Source organism: Camelus dromedarius, chromosome 10 (assembly GCF_036321535.1).
Source record: "Camelus dromedarius isolate mCamDro1 chromosome 10, mCamDro1.pat, whole genome shotgun sequence".
NCBI classification, from domain to species: Eukaryota; Metazoa; Chordata; class Mammalia; order Artiodactyla; family Camelidae; genus Camelus; species Camelus dromedarius.
This window is the reverse complement of record NC_087445.1, coordinates 58,881,214-58,898,343: the sequence shown is the minus strand read 5'-3', so window position 1 is coordinate 58,898,343 and position 17,130 is coordinate 58,881,214. Positions and strand designations below refer to the sequence as shown.

Below are 17,130 nucleotides of genomic sequence, written 5' to 3'. Positions count from 1 at the left end.
TGCACTGAAAAGTGGAGTTGGGAAAACATTTTAACAGTTATCTACCCGAGTCTTCAAATTTGATAGCAATTTTCTTAATCCTTTTTTTCTATTTCCCTTTTTTTTTTTTAATCTTATTAAGAAACAGATTTCATCCAATGGTCTGTTGTATCAATGGTAAAAGAAGACGGCATTTTCTCTAGTGATGTATCTGTCAAGGATTTCAAAAGGCAGCTTCTTTTCTTTTTTCTTTTCCCTCCTTTTTACTGTTTTATCCCCATAGGTTAAGAACGGGGAAGATGGAACCGTTTTCTTTCGAGCTCTGTGTCCTTGCTGCCGCTGCTTCTGTCTCTGTCTTTGCTTCACAATCACAGCCCCTCTCTCAGGGCTCCATAAGCAGGCCTTTTAGACACAGTAACACTGCACACCTCATAATCCCTTTTTTCCCTGTTGAAATAAAAGAGCTGGGCACTTGTACATATCTCTGAATTCTCACAGATTGCCGGATATGTATAAATATTTTCTAGATGAGGAAAACGAGGCTAAATGGTGATGTAACTTGCTTGAAACCACATCACCAGAAAGTATCAGAACCTCATAAACAAGATTTAGGATCTGATATACTTTGAGTTTCTAAAATTTTGAGTATGTGTGTAGTTCTCCGATGCTTTTCTTAAAGAAAGGAGTCATAAAGTGTCATCGGTTCAGACCATCTGTACAGTTATGAGATTTGTCGAAGACTTTTTTTTTTTTTTTTACCACGCATGGAGGTTTTCTGTGTCGCTGAGGTGCTCTTCTGTTACCGTGTGCCCTGCCGCGGTACCTCCAGCTTCCCACTTTGCTTCAGCCTCCCTCGTTCTGGTTGTCCCACCCGTCCCAGGGACAGAGGACAGAACTCCCTGATAGGCCCTCGGGTTATGGTCAGTAACCCGTGTTAAACCTGTGATCATTATATATAGAACTGTTACCAAGAGTTTGCTTTTGCATTTATTCTGGGGAGAGGATACGTGGAGGAAAAGCAGAAAGAACACTTTGGGGTTTCTGCTTGCTTGTTCTATAAGGATTCTTCTCTCTCTTTCCACTCAGAATCTAAACAGTGGGGAAGTTTGACATCCGAGTGCAGAGTGCTCCTGATCGAGTCTTTAGCAACCATGGAGACAGACAGCAGACCTGAGCTGCAGGAGAAAGCATCGTTACTGAAGAAGACACTTGAAAACCTGGAATAAATTAGAAGGGAAAAAAACAGACAAGTGCCATGTTCATTGGGGGTTGAAAAGGAGGTATTCTTCGAAAAACCAAGTGGGGAAAAGTAAAGATTAATCTGTAGCATGCATCATTCCTTGGCTGAAATAAAAAAAAAATGCCTTAAATTTTGTTCCTTATTAGCTTTATTTTACTTGGTGTTTTAAAAGTATCTGGGCTGAATGAGCTAAATGGAACCTTGGATATTTGAGAGATGGTTGTATGTGAAACTGACAGAAATAGCTGTTGAAAGAATTAAAGCTTGTCGTTAAAGGAACAAAGTTGCAGAGCGAGCTGCATAAAAATCTTAGAACTGCACCCAGACGAAAGTTATTTCAGGAAGGGGCTCTATAAATCACCTAGTTTAACTCCCTTCTTTACACCTGAGGAGATAGGCTGAGATGACGAGGCTTCCTTTCCAAGGCCTGTGCCACGGCTGGAAGCTGCGTGTCTGATGACCTACCCAGTCAGTGCTAACCCTGGCCCACCTGAGAAACCCCCAAGATGAGATGGTGCAACAGTCCTTGCACCAGACCTCAACTGACCCATTACATGAGCACTGTTGGACTCCTGCAGTTCAGAAGCTTGAACGTTGTCTTGTTATTTGTTTAGATGACTGATTTTAAAAAAATGATTATTTACCAGCTTTACAGGTTGAGAGGGGAAATTTGGTCTCCATGTTACAATTCTCATCGTCTTCCTTTTACAAGCAGATGAACGTAGATTAGGACAAGATTGTTCATTCTGTCTGTATCTGTGGTTGTGTATTTTGCAAAACCCAAACCAACAATGAAGTCATGACTGCTTTGGTTTAGATCATTTCTAATGTCAAAAACTGTAAAGACAAATTAAAACTTTCTACCCACATTTATGCTAACAGTATGACTATGGGATAGAAAGGAAAGCATTTTAATTAGACATCTGGGGATAACACGACACCATTCACAGTAAATAATTGCAGCTTGGGTTTCCTGCTTTCCTTACACTGCTCATGCCCCTGCCTAAAGGTGCAGGATAAGGGGAAAACACAAGTTTAACCTAAGTATTTACTATTAAGGTAAACTGAGAACACTGTAGCTCACACTGGATTCAAAGCATGAAGTTGGTTTACAGTCAATACTGACCCCTTAAGAGACATTGATATCAGGGTGAAAACTCCAAGTTTATTATTTTAGGTGGTCTCTAGTAACCAAAGTGTTTAAAATTTTCTTGACTGTGACCCATAGTAAAAATAACTTTTTACATCGTGATGCAGTATGTATGCGTTTGTGTGTGTGTGTGTGTGTGTGTGAGAGAGAGAGAAAGAGAGAGAGGGAATGAATATAAAATCTGGAATTGAAATAAAATGCTTTGTGAAGTGATACATACTATGTGTGGTATGCTTTGATCCCTGACCCCCACAACTCCCCACCACTGTTTTGAATGTTCTTCAGACCCACTAAATTCATTTCCTGACCCATAAATGGGTTGCTATTTACGGTTTGAAAAACACTGCCATAGATAGTACCTAAACGTAACTGTATGTGCTCTGTTCTGGGGTTGCTTCTGATTGGAAAAGGGGTTTACAAGTGAAAATTTCAGTGTTTATTAATCAAAACATCCTCTTAGCTGATACGAAGTATAATTGTGAATTTTAGTAGCCTCGTGAATTTTAAGTATAATATCATGAACTTCCACTTGAGAAGGGTGTTTGCTTGGGGAAAGGAGTCAACTCTGCATGTTTCAGAAAGATTACGTCCTCATAGGACTTGGTATTCTCCAGGTCAGTACTTCCCCCTCCACTAAGTGCCCTCTGACTTTCATCTACAGTACCTAGGACCCTGCTCCTAGGCGAGAATGTGATGCAGGTCAGGTATTTTCAGAAAGGAAGAGTATAAGGGCAAGAATTATACTCTTGACCCATATCAAGTTCAAAACCTCATCAGACCTTCTGCTTTTTAAACTTTTTGTTACTCAATACTGGGAATTTCCCATGGTGCTGAGAGAGGTGCTAAGATGCTTGAACCATAGTGCTGAATGCTGCTGAATGAATTTGTTTTGGTTTTCTAAGCATGTTTCTAAGTTTAACACGTAATGCCTTCATCTTGACCAGCCAAGTCATTTGCACAACTGGTAACGTTAATCATGGTCTCCCAAAGCAGCTTGTGTCTGGTGTGCGTGCGCACACGTATTTCTTTAAAAGAGTTAATAACTGAGAGTTTGTAACTGTGGAATGTTGATATTAGTGAACGAATGGCAAAAGGACCCATGTACATTTATATCTTTGGCCTTTATTTTCCAAAGCTATCTGAAACAACATTTTATTGTTATTTTTTACCCTAGGAATATTCAGTGCTGCTGTCACATAGCAACTGATTTAGAGAGTCTACTGAATTCCTTATTCGTGGAATTAGTGCGCTAGATATATCTTCGCAAATTTATCGATACATGAAAAGGAGTTACCTGAAATTGGGCAATTGGAAATCAAAACAAAGTATAAAATTGTCTTTTTGGTGATAAAGAGCAGCGGTTTCTTTAATTGATGTTTGTATCCAACTTACAGTTGCCAGTGTGTCTGCCTGTAGTGCAGTGTCCTGCACAATAAAACTGCCACCAGATCCCCTTTGCTTTACCCTTCCATCTTTTATGTGTGTATTCACTAACAAGAAAAGAAAACAGATATGACCGTGTCGGTCTGTGCTCTTGTAGCAACTGCACTGTGTGAACACTGTCTGCCCGTTGGGGGAAGTTTCTATCTGCTGCTGCCACAATATATTCATGCTGCTTGTTCAGTACAGGGACTTATTTTGACACTGGCACTCATTGTAATGTACAGACTGTTGTTAAATGGATGTATATGTCACAGATTTTTGTATTTTATATGCAAAGTCTTCATAGAATCTTCTGCAACATGTACTAAGCTAGCTAAGCATGTGATAGTGTTGAAAGGAAACTCTTTCCCCTACCCAAGGAGATATTAAGTGGTAAATAAAAGCTGCATGATCAGTTCTTTGAAGTAGTGCATTAATTTTTACTGGTTCTCTGGGAAAATAGTTCCACTTCCAATGCATTGCCTAGTTACACTTTAAAGACCAAAAAGGCCCCACTGCTTGCCATATTTGGAACTACTTCTAAGCAGAAATTGTTGGCTTGAGTGTCTGGGAGTTACAGGCAAAAAACTCCCAAGGAACAAAAAAGTCCAGGACCAGATGGCTTCACAGGTGAATTCTACCAAACATTTAGAGAAAAGGTAACACCTATCCTTCTCAAATTATTCCAAAAAATTATAGAGGAAAGAGTGCTTTCAAACTCATTCTATGAGGCAAGCATCATCCTGATACCAAAACCAGACAAAGATATCACAAAAAAAAGGACCAATATCACTCATGAGCCAGATGCAGAAAGCCTCAACAAAATATTAGCAAACTGAATCCAACAATACGTTAAAAGTAGTATATACCATGGTCAAGTAGGACTTATGGCTGTAACCTTGACCAGGGTTGTAAGGATGGTTCACTATCCGCAAATCAATCAATGTGATACACCACATTAATAAATCGAAGAATAAAAACCATATTATTATCTCAATAGATTCAGAAAAAGCTTCTGATAAAATTCAACATTCATTTATGATAAAAACTCTCCACAAAGTGGGTACAGAGGGAAACTCAATAAAGTTCACATATGATAAGCCCACAGCTAACATCATGCTCGAAGGTAAAAAGCTGAAAGCATTTCCTCTAAGGTCAGGAGCAAGACAAGGATGCCCACTCTCACCATTTTCATTCAACATAGTATTGGAAGTTTTAGCCATAGTAATCACACAAGAAAAAGAAAGAAAAGGAATCCAAATTGAGAAGGAGAAGTAAAATTCTTACTGTTTGCAGGATTTTTTTGTGTGTGGTGTTTTTTTTCCTTTCAGCTCTTGCCATATAATTGACATATAGGCAATGTTTAAGGTATACAGCATAATGACTTGCCTTATACACATCACAAATGATTTCCACAATAAGTTTAGTGAATATCCATCATCTTACATAGATACAAAAGAAAAGAAAAAGAGAAAAAAATTTTCCTTGTGATGAGAACTCTTAGGATTTACTATTAACAATTTTCATATATAACACAGGGTATTATTAACTATATTTATCATGTACTTTATATCCTTCGTACTTATATGTAAGTGGAAGTTTTTGCCTTTTGGCTACCTTCATTCAATTTTCCCACCTCCCCAAATTTTTGTATGGTGACAGATAGTAACTAGACTTATCCTGGTGATCATTTTGTAATGTACAGAACTATCAAATCATTATGTTATGCGTCAGGAACTAACATAGTGTTGTAGGCCATTTATACTTCAAAAACAAAGTCACAGAAAAAGAGATCAGATTTGTAGTTACCACTATCACATGCTTAGCTAGCTTAGTGAATATACTAAAAACATTCAGTTTTACACTTTAAGTGAGGCAATTGTATGGCATATGGATTACATCTTAGTAAGGATTTAAAAAAAAAAAAAGACAATTGGAACTGGTTGGGGCATTTTAGAATATTTGTAAGTTATAGATAATAACATGTGTTGGTTATTTTCTATATATGCTATTTGTTAAAATGTGTTAATAAATTGTGTTTTCCAGCAAAACAAAGCACAAGATATGACTAAATACCCATTAAAATGAATAAAATAAAAAAGATTTTCAATACCAAGCATTGGCACAGATACAGAATAACAGAACTGTCATATACTGTTAATGCAATTTCAAAAGATATAGCACCTTTAAGGAACAGTTTGGTATATCATATGAAGTTAAGCATATACTTGTATTATGGTCCAGAAATTTTACCTCAGGATATTCATCCAAGACAAACAAAAAGATACGTTTGCACAAAAACTTGTAAGTGAAAGCAAAATTCATCATAACAGCTCAAAACTGAAAACAATCCAAATGTCTCTCAACTAGTGAATAAACTGTTGTGATAGACCGATATAATGGAATACCCAGTAAAAAGAAATGACCAATATATGCAGACATTTTGCTAAGTTACAAGGCTGTATATTATACGATTCTATTTATATGAAATTCTAGAAAAGGCTAAACTGTAGTGACAGAAATCAGATCAGCAGTTTCAGGTATGAGGTCAAGGGATGTAACTGACTGAAAATGAGCACAAGTGAACTTCTTAGGTGCTGGGAATATTCTATTCTATATCTTGACTGTGGTCATAAATTATGCCTTGTCCACAGACTTAAATTTAACCTACTTAATCTGGCATAAAACCCGTTTATGATGTTACTGGTGGCTACTCCTGACAACTTACTCTGACCGGGTGCGGAGCAGCGTTCCCGGAGGCACTGGCTGCCATCGCGATAGCGCGAACGCCCCGTGATCAGCGGTTTCAGGGGCTCCTTGGCGATGGACCCACGGTACCAGTTGCGCAAGAGGGTCCTGCCGAAGAAGCGCATGGCGTGGTGGGACGTGGAGGGCCCGGTAGGTCTCTTTCAGCCCTTGGTCCGGAACAATGTTCCTGACGCCGTGGAGGAACCCTCCGTACTGCGGTTTAGGGGAGGTCTGCTTGTGGATGAACTTCGCCTGCGCGGTCTCCGTGGGCGCGTGACCGCCGCGGCCTCGGCCTCGAGGGCACCCAGGCCACACAGCAGCCTGCGTGCCGTCCAGCCGTGTCTGGACCAGCCCGGACCCGAGAGCCACCTCGGAGCTGGAGCCATAAGGTGAGGAGCCGAGGCCTCGGCGCAGGGCCAGGGCGCCAGGGCTGCGGGACGCGTGCCACACACCGTCCCCGCGCCGGGGACCGCGGCCGGCTGCACCTGCGCGGTCCACGTACCCGGTGGGGAAGGGGATGCAGTTTTGCTGTGCGCTCTCTAGGCGGGCTGCGGGCAGCAGGGACCCGGTCCTGAGACCCCCGGCCTCCCCGCCACCCCGGACTTGGAGACGCCTCTGAGGCTGGGAGCCCCAGCAGGTCCCCACGCCCCTCCTCCCGTCCCCCACGTTGTCCTGGTGAGGCGTGGAGGGGCGACGCGCAGGGCGAGCCCCTCCAGAGTGATCTTTTAAAAAACATATTTTTAAATAAACTGTTTAAGGGTAAGTTGGAGGGTAAGTTGCCCCTTTAACACTAAATACTTAAGTATTTAACAACAAGGACATTTTATTACATAACCACAGTGCAGCTGTGAAGGTCAGGACATTTAACTCCGCTACCATGTTATTATCCAATCCACAGCCCACGTTCCAATTTTGTCTGTTGTCCTAATAATGTCCTTTAGAGCTTAGTTATTCCTGGTCTAATATTCAGTGCTAGGTCATGCATTGCCTTTACTTTTTTCTGTTTCCTGACCTTGACATTTTTGAAACCTATAGGCTGGTTATTTGGCAGAGTATCCCTCAATTTAATTTTATCTAGTTTTCCCTCATGATTAGATTTAAGTTATGGATTTTTTTTAAGCTCGATCAGAAGTGATGCTGTGTCCTCAGTGCATCATGTCAGAAGGCCCGTGGAGTCAGTATGTCCCGTTATTGGGGATGTTAGAGTGGTTATCTCTATAAAGCCATAATTGTCTTGTTTCTGAAGTTAATAGTTTGTGGCAAGATACTTTGACATTGTGTAAATATCGTCTCATCCAACTTTTACCTGTGCAACTGTGATACTTAACATTTACCTACTGTCACATATTACCTATGATTAGAATTCATGTATTTGTATTTCATTCTATGGATTATAATCCACTTTTTAACCATTATTTATTTTGATGCTCAAAATAATTTGTCTCCAACCTGACTAACGGGAGCCCCATCCAGTGGGCATCCATAGCCTTTTGAAATACCCTTTCATTCTTTGCATGCTTCCTTCCATTCTAGAGCAGTAAGGTACTCCAGGCTAATCTTGTCCTTTTCCTGTTCTGGCTTTGGCATCAGCCATTTCTTCAAGGAGCCACGTTTCCTTTTAGTTGAGAACTGTGTTTAGAAACCAAGATGTGGGTGCTGGGTGTGTCTGTTGCTTTAAGGTCCTCTCAACATGTGCATATTGAGTAAAATTTTTGGTCACTTGTTGGGACAAGTGACTTCAGGAGTAAACCTTTTTCCTTTAATCTCTGAAAACTAGGGAGTAGTTTCACAAATGAAAAAATGTATGTCTTAGAATTCTATGGATATCTTTTCTATGTTGTTAAATATTCTACAACTGTAATCATTCAAGGAAAAAGAATCTTGCTATAGCTCAGATGGACAGGGAGGAATAGATAACTTAGTTTTTATGAGTTCTTTGAAATCATTTTTGGAGGAACTGTGGTTCACTCTCTGTCTCAGTTTTCTAAAGTTTGATATAATTGGATCTTTGGGACATTATCCCTGAGGGATCTGAAGTTTCAAACCTTTACATCTGATAGCTGCTGAACTTTAAATTGTTCAGGGACGGCAAGTATTCCCCCAAAACAACAGATGATTTAAATTTACATAGTATTTCAGTTGTTATCCTTTGGCATTTTTGGTTATTGAGGTAACGGTCAATACTTCTGAACGAAATGAAGAGCATTGTTGACTTTTACGTAGTATGTTTCACATTTTTAACATAGATGCTTTCATTCTTTCTTGCACATAGCTAACTTTATCAAGTACAACATAAAAAGTATTTTATTTGATATTGGTGATGGGGAATTCAGTTTTCTTGGTTGCTATTTTTAAACAATAGAAAACATCAAGTCCCAGGCAGTTGGGCTGATTTTTCATTCTAAAAAAAAATTGCGTTTTCTTTGTTTGTCTTAAGAGTAGCACAGAATATTAAGTTTCTTTGAAATCATCTCTTGCAGTAATTTAATCACATTTTCGTAGAGAATTTGTCAAATGTAAAGCCTGGCAGAGAAGACCCTCAGAAATAATCCGTTAACTAACAAGTGGGTAAGAACTAACTACTGTGATGCAGGAAAGATGGAGCTCTCGGAAGAAAAGCGAAAGCTCTGTGCACTCGAGTACCACAGAGAGGAGTAGGACTGAGAGGTATGCCAGGGAGTACTCAGGGAGTCTCAGCATTACTCATAACGTTTGGTCCTACAGTGTAAGCTGCTTGGGGACTGGTGACTAAAACAGAAAAAAAAAAAAAAATGAAAGGATTGGCTAATAGGCTAGATATGAGATACAGTGGGGGAGAAGCCAGAGATAGTAATGTCATATCATGAAAAGTATTTGAAAAATATCACACCGCTGTTGGAGGGGCGTGGCATAAGCTGCTGCCCACAGCCTTATCATTTTCACCAGCACCATCTGTGCCAGCTTTTTAAATATGGAGAACTGGGAGGCAAATGATAATATTGACTGAAGTTGAGACATTGGGAAAAGGACATTGGTGATAAGAAAATGGAGACTGATAAACTGTTAAGATAAACTGTATAACTGAGGAGTTTACCTACGAAAGAAAGAGCAAAAAAATAGGATGGCAGTTTGCTTTGTGCAGCATGACAATGAGAGGAGTTTTTAAGAACAAGCATATTTGAAAAGATAAAGGAAATAGCTAGTGGGGAAAGGAAAAAGATTGATGCTAAGAAAGAGCAGTGTCAGTGCATAAGCAAGGTAAGTTTTTGTAACTTTTTTGGGGGTTAATAATGTGAAATGTAAAAAAAGAAATAAATAAAACCTTAAGTGTCTTGTATATAATTAGATGATTTATAATCTTACTTTGTTATATTCACTAGTTTGAGTTTTTATTCTCCACATATAAGTGGTATCATACGATATTTGTCTTTGTCTGACTTATTTCACTAAGCATAACACCCTCCAAATGGTTGCAAAGAGATTTAAAGATAATTTTTTTTTATTGAGTTATAGTCAGTTTACAATGTTGTGCCAATTTCCAGTGTAGAGCACAATTTTTCAGTTTTACATGAGCATAAATATATTCATTGTCACATTCTTTTTCACTGTGAGCTACCACAAGATCTTGTATATATTTCCCTGTGCTATACAGTATAATCTTGTTTATCTATTCTGCATATGCCTGTCAGTATCTACAAGTTTCAAACTCTCAGTCTGTCCCTTCCCACCCTAAAAATAATTTTTAAAGGAAGTTTAATTTCTGCATTTCCTGGATCTTCATAGGTCTTAATGTATAATGAGAGTATTGCCTGGGTATAATTTTTAGAACTGTTCACGTATTTACAAAGGTGTGGGTCCCAATAATGAATGAAACTGTACAATGGATGTCATAGTGTTTAAATGAAGCAGGTTATTTTGGGTGACTTGTAACCTGGCTCTTAAATGTAATCAGGATGGGTATCTACAATGCTTCAAACAGTGTCCTCATTTTTGAAACAAGTGTTTGGACCTCTGAGCTGTTAGCTGGGAAAGACAGAGTTCATATAGACCCAGAACTCCATAGGTGTTAGTTTAAAATTCATTTATTTCTTTCTTTGAACTTGCCTCCTCTTCTTCCAGTGCAGATCATTACTGGTTTCTGTTTTACAAATGTACTTTCTTGTCCTCATTTACCTGACTTACTTTTCTAATTTGTGCTCAATGATTTATTCAGTGTTCTTTCATATTTTTCATCACTCAGTACTTTCAAATCTTTACTGAAAACCTGCTGCCTGCCAAGCAGAGGATTATGAGCAGAGATTCACACATTAAATTTGTTTATTTTTGCTTTCAGATTCACTCTTTTCTAAATTTTGTCACGAAAGAATCAACTTTTTATGTAGATCAAACCCGTTCCCCTCCCCCTGCCCCACCCCACACTTAGGTCGATAGACATACTATCCTGTGATTTCTTGTGGTAAAATTATGTTCATAATAGTGAAAATAAGTTTAGAAGTGTTTTCCTAACTCAATGAGCATTATACTTTGTCCATCTCTTTGTGTCCTGGAATGAAACAAACAGAAGGAAGGAAATGCAAAGGGGAAACCTCACCATCTGGAGCTTTTTTTTCCTGGAGGGTTTTTCTCAATACCCAGAGTTAGAGATCGTTCTCTTTGTCCTCAGCCTTGTAATGTATCTGATAACCCTCGTAGGCAACAGCACTCTTATTTTAATCACTGTCCTAGATTCACGCCTTCAAACTCCCATGTACTTGTTCCTTGGAAATCTCTCTTTCATGGATATTTGCTACACATCTGCGTCTATCCCCACTTTGCTGGTGAACTTGCTGTCATCCCAGAAAACCATTGTCTTTTCTGGGTGTGCGGTGCAGATGTACCTGTCCCTTGCCATGGGTTCCACGGAGTGCGTGCTCCTGGCTGTGATGGCGTATGACTGTTACGTGGCCATCTGCAACCCGCTGAGGTACCCCATCGTCATGAACAGGCAGGTCTGTGTGCAGATGGCCACCGTCTCCTGGGTGACGGGCTCTCTGACGGCCCTGCTGGAAACTGGCCTCTCCCTGCGGACACCCCTCTGCGGGAATCTCATCGATCACTTCACGTGTGAAATTCTGGCAGTGCTGAAGTTGGCTTGCACAAGTTCACTGCTCATGGACACAATCGTGCTGGTGGTCAGCGTGCTCCTTCTGCCCATCCCCATGCTCTTCATTTGCATCTCCTACATCTTCATCCTTTCCACTATTCTGAGAATCAGCTCAGCAGAGGGAAGAAACAAAGCCTTTTCTACCTGTGGCGCCCACTTGACTGTGGTGAGCTTGTATTACGGGGCTGCCCTCTCCATGTACCTTAAGCCTTCTTCATCAGGCTCCCAAGAAATAGATAAAATCATCTCGTTGCTTTATGGAGTGCTTACCCCTATGCTGAACCCCATAATTTACAGTTTAAGGAACAAGGAAGTCAAAGATGCCGTGAAAAAAGTACTGGGCAAAATATCTGTGTGTTAAACACAGGAAAGTCTCTGACTGGGTACCTGTGGTTTTATCAGGAAATTCACAACGATGTCCTCACCCTTAGAACACTGACTTGAACCTTAGCTCTGTAATTTTACAGTTGTGATAAAGCGGGGTACACAGAATGATTGCCTGTGGATGGTAGGAGGTTCCAGTTTGCATTTAGCGGTAATTTCTGTCTTTTCTGTTTTATAACTGTAAGAAGTGTTGGGCTCTAGAGTCATCACACGTTTGCTCCAGAAGGAAACTTGGATAAATTTAGAGTCAGTGAATGTTGATGCCAGGAGGGAACTTGTCTGTCTTTCTCTGCCTTAAATCCTTTCCAGAATGAGATGGGAACATAAAGGAACAAAGAAACAATAGAGATTGGCCTTGGTTACGCAAGCGAGAAGACAGAATTGATGAGCAATTAAAAGGCTTACTCAGCATCACACAGTTGGAGAACCAGAACTGTGACCCTCAGTCTGTTGGACTTGTTCGCCAGAGCTTGTGCTGCACACTGTGTGGCTTCCTAATTACCCTTCCTCATTCAAACCTCATTAGAACTCTTGACTTTCCGAGTAAGGCAGCCAATGCCCACTTAATTTTCTCACTTGCCAACCTTGCTTTCTAAGCACCTAGATCCTTGTACACATTGTATCCGTTTCTATGCCAGCATACCACCCATACACTGATTGGGTCTTTTTTCATTCCTGTCTGTCTTTTTTCTTCATTGGATGATTGACTTCACAAGGGCATGGATTCCTATTATTTTGTACCTTTTATGTTTACAGCAGTCATTCAGTAAACTAATAAATTTATGAGCTTTCAACAAATTGCTTTATTTGAGAAATAAGTACCACTTGGGAAAATTAAGAAGAAACAGCATGTGCAGTGAGGTATATATTGCTTTATAAATATCCAGAAATTATAGAGATAATACATAGATGAATAGTTTTAAATCTTTTATTTGTATGAAAATATGGCTTCTTAAAAATGCAGATTCGGGGCCCCTCCTCTCAGATACTCTGATTCAGTAGCAGGGTAGGGTCCTGATAATCTGCATTCATAATAGATCCCCAAGACATTCTGATATAGGTCATGAGATGACCATACTTTGAGACATTATTTCCAGTGAAAATCTGTCATTCCCAAAGAAAATAGGATTAGCATTTATTTCTCCCTTTCTCCTTTTCCTTTTTATCCCTCCTGTTTCTTTTCTGCTTCCATGTGCACATTCTGGCTTGTCTACCCCCACGTCTAGAGTTGGGAAGGGGAGAGGGTTTGAGTGGAGGAAGGTTGACGCACTTGATACATTTCAAAATAAGAAAGACCTAAAAAACTTTTAGTGTTAGACATTGAGTTCGGGGTTGTTTAACCCGAAGACCTTTCCCTTAGACCTAGGGCTTCTGTTGCACATTCCTGGACGTGTAGCCCACGTAGAGAGACACTTGAAATAATCACGTGGGAAAATTCTGGTGATGGAACAAGGGGACGACTTTGGTGCCAGATGTTGTGGCCAAGAGACGTATGATGGTGAGGGATGGAAACAAGCCCTGAGTGGATGGTTTTAAGATGGTAAGGGATTGCTGACCAGGAAGCTTTCATCTAGCAGTAATTATTTCTCTGAGATACCGCAACCTTTTCAACCCAACTATCATATTCATTTCCTGGCAATCTCAAAGTCACTTTGAAGTGACATTTTATGGTAGGCTTTTATTAGAGAAGTACAGCTGGATTTTATATTAGAGTAGAATGAATTGGCTCCTGGAATTGGCTCTAATATGTGTGGTACCAAATATAAACAGGACTAATTGGAGTTTTAGAAATAGCTGAAATCTTTGCTTCAAAGAGTGAACCGTGAGAATTTGAAGACACAGAGACTGAACACCCTCAGTAATTAGTGTATCAGCTTTGACACAGGAACTGAGCAAATTGACATGGGTCACCGAGACAGGTTATGGAGGACCCTGATGTCAGAAAATGACCCGGGATGGAAGCCGGGCAGATTTCTCCCTAGCAGTTCTTGGATTAAGAGACTAGGAGTTACCGTAGTTACAGCCATATGTCACAAAAAATTGCTGTGAAAAACAGCAAGCGAATATAAATATAAATGCATTTTGTGTATTACAGGCAGTACTAAAGTTAGTTATTGGCAAATGGTGCATTCCATCATTTGGGTTAGATTCCATCTCAACCAGTACTAATTACAATCATTACTTTTGTAGAGTCTCAGGTAAGGGATCTTTGTCAGATGTTATTAAAAAGAGGAATATATTTGACAGAGAAGGTGAAACCACCTCTGACAGAGTCAATTCCTGAATGAATGATCACATGACCAGATTCATGCTTTAGAAAAAGTGAATCATGTCACTTCCCCATTTAAATCCCTTAGTGGCTTTTTATTCTCCTACAACTTGAGGTCCTTAAGATGACATGCAAGGACTTTTCATAATCTGATTGCCCACCATTTACATCCTTTGCTCTGGGGACCCCAAATTCCATGAAAGTATTGTGTTCTGTTTCTTCTTTTATTAAAAGCATTTATCACAGTTTGAAATTTGATAATAACTTGTGGGTTTACTGGTTTAATATCTCTCTCACTAGTCTGTAGGTTCACTGGGTCCAGGACCGTATCAGCTTCATGTACCACTGTGTACCAGTCCTTAGCACAAGGTCTGGCACAAGGAAGACATCCAGTGCATACTTCTTGTGAAGGACCAAGTACTCAGTGAACATCTGTTGAATACAGATATGCATGTAATAAACTTTTGATGGCTATTCAGTTAGGTAGTTGGCAGTTCTTGTGGTGAGAGAGATGAGGAGGTCAAAGGTGACTTCTAAGTGTCAAACAAGGCTGATATGTCAGTAACTGACTTAGCAAATACTGGAGGAAGACCAAGTTTGAGGCTTGAAGGGTAAACCATGTGTTGTAATTCGCCATGATTTTGGGATATATAAGAGACATCAAGGAGTCAGTTGGAGATATTCATTTGAAATTAATGAGGAAGATCAGCCTGGTGATATAAACTTGTGACATATTTGCATACATGGAATAATTTAAGTAATGAACATGGTTAACATTAACTAGGGAAAGAGTGTCGAGTGAGAAGATTGCCTAAGTGAACTTAGAAGAACACTAATATTTAAAGCCCATCAAATAGGAGAAGGCAACAAAGGGGCATTGAAAAGGAGCAAGCTCTAAAGCAGGGAGCAGGCAAAAGCCAGAAGACAGGTTCCAGTTTTGGTCAAGGTGTAGTAAGCACACTCCATTCTGTTTCTCCCACTGAACACAATTGAAAGCTCTAGACAGAAGACAGGGAATAGTTACGTGATGTCTCTGAAAAATAAACGGCAGCAAACAGACACGGGAAAGAAACTAGAGTGCAAGATACCAACAAACTCATGGTGTGTATTTTTTCTTTCCCCCCTCCGGTATTTTTTGGCTTAGACTCAAGGGCAACCTGAAACCCAAACCTACACACTGGGTTCAGACAGAAAGACAGACAGAAAGAGCTCCAAGAGACACTCCCTTTTTATGGTCTGAAAAGGAGAAATGGAGAGTGAAGGAAAATTGCTGATTTTTAAAGAAATTATCTCTTGCCCAAACTCCCAGGCAACACGGTGTTGACAGTAGCAGATGATGGGTAGTGGCTGGGCAGACACCTAAAATCCTTAGGAAAGGGAACCCTTCTTCCTGACTTGGAAAGAGTCCCCATTGTTTTTTTTTTTTTTTCCCTCTCTCTGTCCTCTTACCATTTAGTACCTGAAGCAGAGACTTCCAGCCGCCAGAACTGTGAGAAAATACATTTCTGTTGTTTACGCCACCCAGTCTGTGGCATTGTGTTGCGGCAGCCTGAGCGAACTAACGCGTGACCACTTCCTCCGTCTCAAGAGGCAGCGAAGTTGAGTGGAGTCTTTCTCATGTTGCATCACCATGACCCTGCTTATGTCATCACACCTAACTCTCTCTTCTGTCTCCTTCTTACACTTTGAAGGACATTTGTGATTACATTGGGCCAAAACAGATAATCTCTTTATTTTAAGTTTAGCTAATTACAGCCTTAATTCCATCTGCAATCTTATTCTCCTTTGCCACATTGCCTATGTACTGGTTCTGCATGCTAATTGGATGTAGACATCGTTGGGACCATTATTTTTCCTATCACACCTTGATTTCAAAAATCACTGTACTGAGAAGTGGAAACACTTTTGGATTCTTGGACATTTCTGCAGAACTTACTCCAATTCCTAAAGACCCCGAATGACGCTGTAATGTATGTCAGTGAGTCTGTTTATGGATCTCAGGTGATTAATTGAGATTCACTGCAAAGTTCATACATGGAGACTCTGAAAGCATTCCGTGGTTATTTCCTCGCTTTGCAGTAATATTTGCAGTGGATATTATCGACAGCTGGCGCACCCCCACATTGGCTCTATTTCATTTGTGATAGCATCAAGAAGAATAAAACACTTGGGAATAAATTTGATTTAAGGTTGCAAGACTCATACACTAAAAACTGTAAAATTGTTGAAAGGAAATAAAGAAGACCTAAATAAATGTAAAAATGTTCCACATTCATGGATTGAAAGACTTAATATTATTACTAATTTTTAACTAAACATTTAATTGTGGTTAAAAAAACACATACATAAAATTTACCATATTAACCATTTTTAAGTGTATAGTACCATAATGTTAAGAATAGTCACACTGTTATGCAGCTCATCTCCAGAACTTTTTCATCCTGCAAAACTGAGACTCTACACACATTGAACAGCTCCCCCATCTCTCTTCCTCCTAGCCCCTGACAACCTTGATTCTACTTCCTGTTTCTATGAGTTTGACTAGATGCCTCGTAGAAGTGGAATCAGACAGTATGTGTATTTTTGTGACTGGCTTATTTCAGATAATCCCATGTCCTCAAGTCTCATCCATGTTGTAGCGTGTGAGAGAATTTCTTTTTTTTTTTTAAATAAGGCTGAATAATATTCCACTGTATGTATATGCCACATTTTCTTTATCCATTTATCCATTGATGGACATTTGGGTTGCCACCACCTCTTGGCTATTGTGAATAATGCTGCGGTGAACGTGGTTGTGCCGATAGCTCTCTGAGATC

General features: G+C 39.8%; 2 protein-coding genes across 4 annotated transcripts in view; both read left to right on the top strand.

The window, feature by feature from the left end:
• Positions 1–1,349, top strand: part of ECPAS (Ecm29 proteasome adaptor and scaffold) — a 90,076-nt gene extending 88,727 nt beyond the window's left edge. For all 3 annotated transcript variants that reach the window (XM_064490392.1, XM_064490390.1, XM_064490391.1), the window contains one exon: positions 1,066–1,349. In XM_064490392.1, the coding sequence (XP_064346462.1) occupies positions 1,066–1,205 (140 nt within the window). In that variant the 3' untranslated portion in view covers positions 1,206–1,349. The remainder of the gene's footprint in view (positions 1–1,065) is intronic.
• A 9,737-nt stretch (positions 1,350–11,086) lies between these two features.
• On the top strand, positions 11,087–15,917 carry LOC105096482 (olfactory receptor 2K2). The gene is made up of 3 exons (XM_010988826.3): positions 11,087–12,013; positions 12,113–12,169; positions 15,771–15,917. Exons 1-3 carry the CDS (start codon positions 11,090–11,092, stop codon positions 15,915–15,917), a joined length of 1,128 nt encoding a protein of 375 aa, XP_010987128.3. The 5' UTR covers positions 11,087–11,089.
• The last annotated feature ends 1,213 nt before the right edge of the window (positions 15,918–17,130 follow it).